General features: G+C 29.2%; 1 protein-coding gene across 5 annotated transcripts in view; it reads right to left on the bottom strand.

Annotated features, from left to right (window-relative positions):
• The window catches only part of LOC107638995 (bromodomain and WD repeat-containing protein 3), a 14077-nt gene extending 12133 nt beyond the window's left edge, over positions 1 to 1944 (bottom strand). For 3 of the 5 annotated variants that reach the window (XM_021120858.1, XM_016342398.2, XM_021120860.1), the window contains exons 1-2: positions 1598 to 1944; positions 1192 to 1291 (exon numbers count right to left, since the gene is read on the bottom strand). Coding sequence is in view for 3 of the 5 variants with exons in the window: in XM_016342398.2 (XP_016197884.1) it covers positions 1192 to 1196 (5 nt within the window). In the remaining 2 variants the exon portion in view is untranslated. Of the gene's footprint in view, positions 1 to 1191; positions 1292 to 1535; positions 1555 to 1597 lie in introns of those variants that run through there. The other 2 variants (XM_021120857.1, XM_021120859.1) reach the window with 2 other exon arrangements.

The raw sequence follows: 6903 nt of genomic DNA, 5'->3' as shown, positions 1-6903 counted from the left end.
AAAAAAAAAAAAGAAACAGCTTTTTCGAGGGTGAAGAAAAGCTGATTTAGGAAGTTCCCAAGCATGCTCTTTTTCCAAAGAAAAACCAAAATATCATGTCTGGACTATGAAAGACGCACAATAAAAAAAAAAAGAATAATAAACCTTGTCCCAGAAGATTGGATTGGCTACATAGATTAGGCGCTGGCATGATGTTGTGTCTTATTTTTACATTTAGAAATTGATTTAAAAGCTCTACACCACTTTTAATAGTTTTCTCCTACGGTATTTCCAGGTTTCTCTCTATCTTTAGCTACTAGACTACCCACTATTAGATCCACCCTCCATTCTTAGCTACAACAATTTATGATTTGTTACCTCGTTCCTAAAACTGCCAGAAAGTCCTTAAGCCTAACACCTAATTTACTACTTAAAATCAACTATGCCTTCTTTTTTTGTTTTTTTGTTTTTGGTCTTCTTTGGTCCCTGGATAGTGGATATATTTGAGGGTTCCATGACAAGGTCATTATCTGCCATTTCCTAAGGCCATAAGTAACTTAGATGTGTTTGGAACAAGGAACAGAATGGGACAAGATAGTAAGACAGAGATACCAAGACAATGTAATTCTGCATCCCACCGTGACACTCTTAGTCTTTGTCTTAGTGCAACCAAACATATTTGTGTCCTATCCTGTCCCTGTATTTGTCCATGGATACTAACCAAATGCAACCTTAATGACGGAGTGTAAACAATCTCCAAATTCACTATTTCTTTTCTATGAGATGAATCAGCAATCACCTTCACATTATACATCCAATTCAGCATCATCAACCTTCTAATGTACAACATTATCCACTAATATCCAAGTTAACCACAGCAACATCATCCAGTTGCAGAGTGTCCCCTCTAATGTACAACATTTCTGAAATCAAAACCTATTCTCTCTCTTAAAGCAGCAAATAAACTAAAAGGAGAGCATGAAAAGAAGCCCTTTGTTCACATTCTACAACCAACTCAAACAAAATAAGAGATAATGTGTATACAAGTTGTAAGATGCATTAATTTAACCATCAAACCCATGAATTCTTCCTCAAGATTTTCATATCATTATTGACACCAAAACAAATTCATATTCTCCATTGAATACAGTCACTCAATTTCACAACATTCATCAATCAGAAAAATCCACAAGGGCAGAGAGTAGACTAAACCTCATGAATGAGTAACAGATTCAACCACAGAAGCAGCCTCCACGGCTACAAAACTCTCCTCTAGACCTCTGACCCACCATAGAACGCATCACACATTCCTCTGCACCATTCAAAACAATCACTAACAGGAAAACAAAAAAGATTATGAAACCCTAAATTCAATGTGCCAAAAATTAACCAGAAACAGAACACACAACAAACACATCCACAGAGTAAAACCAATCAAGCAAAACAATATCAAACACATGAACCAAAGGAAAGCACGAACTCCTGAAAATTTGAACAAAGTAAAATGAAAATTCAAATTCAAAATATGAGAACAAATAAATATTGTTTAATTTGACCTAGTGGCATGAATGGAATTGACTTTCCATAAGGATAAACAAGGTTTAGTTGTTTATTGTACCGTTCTTGTGGATTGAAATTCAATACACAGAGAGAAAGAGAGCAATGGTGGCCTGTGGAAGTTGGAAATTGCGGGTTTAGGAGAATGGCTTCAAAGCATCGAGTGCGAATCACGCGCCGTAATGCGATTTTAGATTCGTGGAGGCTGCTCGGTGCTCTGTGCCCTCTCTCTCTCTCTTTGGCTCTTCAGTAAATAAATAAACAAATATATTTAAAAAAAAAATTAATTGGAGAGGGAGGCATAGAACGGAGAAACGAAAAGAGAGAACGAAGAAAAGGATTGGACGAAACGAATCGTTTTGATCCTTTTCGCTCCCACTAAATACACTATACCCCGGGGTCCCCAGCAGCCACAATATAATGGGGTTTTTATATTTTGCTCTTGCCACCGTGAAAGATGATAAATTTATGAATTAAATATATAATTTTTTCTTAAGGCGGTTTACCACGCGCTAGTGGCTTCGTGCAATCTAAACTTTTAACAAAGAAATCAGTAGAATTTTTAATTTATTGAAATTTGTTATTATTTTAATATTGTTAAATTTCACACTTTCTTGACATGTGATATATGATTTAAGTTAATTAGTTCTGATAATTTTTATTAAAACAGATAGATTTATAATTTAATCTATTTTATCAATTCATGTTTTATACTTTTAATTTACTACTTTATTTTTATATAAACTTTTGATTTTAACAACTTTATATATACAATTATAAGATAATTTTTTATATGCATAATTACTTCATTAGAAATTCTTTTCTGCTATTGAGCCTCTTGACATATTATAATCAATTCAGATTTTGGAGTATCAATTTAAATATAGAAACTAAAAATATAAAATGGAAAATTTATTTGAAAGAAAAGTTAATTATTAATTTGGTACTCAAAATATTCAGGCACCGACAAAAAGATCCTTAAAAAGTATTATGGTTAAAACAGTTCTTGAATGATTTTAAAAATACAAGAAAAATAATCAATAAATATTATATTTTTTACAAGTGACAACAAAATTACAAATTTTATAAACGACTTATCCATTTTATTTAAATTTTTGTGCCAACATTTGAATAAATATTTAAAACGTATACAAAAAAATTGGTAGCAAAATTTGATCTCGAATTTTTTTTTTAGTTTTCAAAAATAAATTAGTCATTTGCAATAAAAAAATTTAAAAAAATTTACTTAATTGAAAATTACAATAAATAAAAAGAAGAAAAATATATATCTTTTCTTAAATAAAAAAATAATATATTCAAAGTTTTCCACTATTTTACAAATAATTTTTTGTTTTTTGTTTTTTTAATTTAATCACTTTCCTCCCTTTGAAGAGACAGTGTTATCACTGGCATGTATAGTCTCCTGCACTCACACCGGTATGCAAGTACAAATTTTCGTTTCCTAATTCAGCAAAGAGAAAATATATGGTCCATGATTTTTTTTGTGAGATTTGAGAAAATTAGGTAAAACGTAATAATGAAGATTGACTTGCGTTTTGGACTATCTTTACAAATTCAGTTAATAACTAACTCAAAAAAGTATTCCAACCTCCAAAAGTGAAGGAGAAGAAATCGTTAAAATGCTCGCGTGATAGAATAACATTATTAAAGTCATATTATATGTAAAACTTATATATATATATTTTATTTTTGTGAGTGTGTAAAAAATAATATTATAATTTAATATTATATTTTTTTAATAATTAACTAATTTGGAGCCCGTCACATTTGCTCCCAACTAAATCAAATTAGTCAGCCTCCATTTATATATGTTACTAAAGCTCTAGTAAATCTGTCTAACCTATTTATGCAAGTTGGTCTCTAATAAAGTAAATTATATGGAGCAGTATAACTCAAAATTGACTAATTCGATTTATTAAAATCAAAATCTCCCCTAGTAAATCTAAGCAGCTTAATTCAAATTACTATCAGAATTTGTAATTTAAATTACTCTGATTCGATTTATATAAAAAAATCTTTTTAGAAGATGCACATCATCTTTTGATTTAGATGATACAAGTAATATTTGACTGCATTTGATTTATCTAAGTACTTTATCCTAAAAAAATATATATGATAAAACAAGTTTATCCTAATTTATTATCGAAACTATTAAAAATAATTCTTAAACATTAATGGCACTAAATAAACAAATTTTGTTATAATACCTGAATATGATATTGCTAGCTAGGCATAATATGTCTGAGAATATAACATATTTTTTTAGAATAATTTTGTTAGGTAAATAAGGGATGCAGCCAACTGCAATCGATTAGTATTTTATTTTAATTTTCTCTTTAAGAAAATATAAATTTAAATTATCACGAGAAATAAAATTTATAATTAAAAAAAATATTCAAAACGTAATAAAAAATATCTAAAAACTAATAAAAATAGGATATCCAAAAAATTAAAAAAAGAACATTTGAACTTTTTTTTTATTTTCTCTTTGGAGAGAACATAAATTCAAATTAGCATGAGAAATATCTAAAAACCTAATAAAAAGAAATATTTAATGGGAAAGTATAGAGAGCCAATAGAATATTTGTACAATGTGTACAATGGAGGTTTAAGGAGTATTAGAGATATAACTACTAGTGTTACCTTTTTTTATCAGTGTAAGCTTTTGGGATGAGTGGTATCATGACATGGTATTAGAGTTCTAGATTCGAAAGGTCAATAGTTCGATCTTTGGTGAACCCTAAAATTAAGAATATCCAAAAAGAATATCCAAAATTATTTTAAAATTTTATAATAAAAAAAATCTAAAACATATATAAAGAAAAATTCAAAATCTAACAAAAAAAATTAGGAAAAAAATCTAAAAATTAAGAAAATGTACGTTTATGCTGTGATAAGAATGGAATGAATCTCCATTTATAATTTGGGCAGCTAATCTTTTTCCTATCAAAGGAATTACTTTTTAAAACAAATTTAAAATTAATGAAAAGTTGAAAACAAAGGCTTGTCACCTGTATAAATAGGAGAAATCACCCTTGAAACAACACACAACAATAAAATAATTCTCTCTCTCGTTATGTTATAACTATTCTAAATACTCCTCTCTTTCACTCTTTATATATAATATTAGTAAATATATTAATCATCTTTATTATATGAAATAGTAATTGTGGTGAATATCATTATCTAATTATATTTCTCAATCTATTACCTCTTTCTTATTTATTTATTTTTATTTATTTTACAACACGTTATCAGCACGAGACTCTGATCAATTTTTAATAAGACTCAGGTAACAAATTTTCATTATGTTGAAGCTCTCTCATCTTACATTTAAGGCTCTTGATATATCTGGAAATAACTATTTATTATGGATACTAGATGCTGAAATCCATCTTGATTCAATGAATTTTGGAGATACCATTAAGGCTGAAAATAATACATCCCATATGAATAAAGCTAAAGCCATGATCTTTCTTCATCGTCATCTTGACGAATGATTGAAAAATGAATATCTCACATTAAAAGATCCTGCAGATCTGTGGAAAGACCTTGAAAAAAGGTATAATCATTAAAAGACGGTGATACTTCCTCAAACCCGATATGAATTGACGCATTTGCGTCTATAGGATTTTAAATCCATAAATGAATATAATTCAGCAATGTTTCGAATCAACTCACGAATGAAATTATGTGGAGAAAAGATAACTGATAATGATATATTAGAGAAAACTTTCTCGAATGTGCTCATTCAACAGCAGTATCAGAAAAAGGGATTTAAAAAATATTTTGAGTTAATTTCTTGCCTTCTTGTTGCTGAACGCAACAATGAGTTGCTTTTAAAAAAATCATGAAGCGCGCCCAACTGGCGCCGCCCCATTTCCTGAAGCAAGTGCGACAAATCATTACCCTAGAAGAGGTAAATGACAAGGTTTTAGTAGCAAGAAAAATTATGGAAGGAAGAAGAATTATGTTCACAAGAAAGGATCTCACCAGAAGTGGGATAAAAAAAGAAATAATGGGTAAAATAAATCAACAGAGGATAAATATTTCCGTTGTGGTGGAAAGGGCCATTGGTCGCGTACCTGTCGTACGCCAAGGCACCTAGTCGATCTTTATCAAGCATCTTTGATAAAAGATGGCCTAGGAAAGGAAACAAATTTTGTTTCAAATGATATTAAAAATTACACCACTCATTATGATGTATCTGATTTCTTTGAGGATCCTGAAGAAAATATTGGTCATTTCATCAATGACGGAATAGTTTAATATGTAGGATTGTTAAGTATTCATGTAAATAAATAATATAAGAAACTTCTTGTTAAGTTTTATTTTCTATGCATCTGAATTTCAAGTATAATATATATAAATAATGTTTGATAAAATATTCATGAATTTCAAAATTACTGAAAGTGTCAAGATAATAACAATAAAATTTTTAGTATATACTATACTTTTTAGAAAAATATTTTCAATCAAGAAAATAATTTTACTGTGCAAATATTTCTACTCATTTTATTAATATTTGTCTTTGAAGAAAAAGGCAAGGATATATAATGAAGATGTATGCCTTGCGGATAGTGCAAGTTTGCACACCATTCTAAAAAGTGATATATATTTTACCCATCTTGTGCCAAAAGAAGAATATGTTAATACTATTATTGGCTCAGGCAATATGATAGAAGACTCCGAAAAAGCTATAATTTTGTTTCTCGGAGGAACAAAATTCATAATAAATAATGTACTATTATCTACTAAGTCTCTAAGAAACTTATTGAGTTTCAAAGATATTTGTCGAAATGGATATCATATTGAAACAATGAATGAGGGAAATCACGAGTACTTATGTATCACAACTCATGATTTAAATAAAAAGGTTATATTAGAAAAGTTACCCTCACTTTCATCTAGGTTATATTATACCAAAATTAGTGCAATTGAATCATATGCCATTATAAACCAGAAGTTTACTAGTCCAAATGAATTCATAACTTGGCATGATCGATTGGGTCATCCGGAAACAACCATGATGCTGAGAATTATTGAAAACTCCTATGGACATTCACTAAAAAATCAGAAGATTCTTAAATCTAGTGAATTTTGTTATGCTGCATGTTCTTAGGGAAAGCTAATTTTAATGCCATCACCAGTAAATATTGGATTTGAGTCCCCTGAATTTCTAGAAAGGATTCAAGGTGATATATGTGGACCTATTCATTCACTATGTAGATCTTTTAGATATTTTATAGTCCTAATAAATGCATCTTCGATATGGTCATATATGTACTTATTGTCTTCTCGCAACCTGCTGTTTGCGAGATTACTTGCTCAAATTATTCAATTAAA

The sequence above is a fragment of the Arachis ipaensis genome, chromosome B04 (assembly GCF_000816755.2).
Source record: "Arachis ipaensis cultivar K30076 chromosome B04, Araip1.1, whole genome shotgun sequence".
Taxonomy (NCBI): Eukaryota; Viridiplantae; Streptophyta; class Magnoliopsida; order Fabales; family Fabaceae; genus Arachis; species Arachis ipaensis.
Note: the sequence above shows the minus strand (reverse complement) of the source record. Positions and strands in the feature narration are given on the sequence as shown.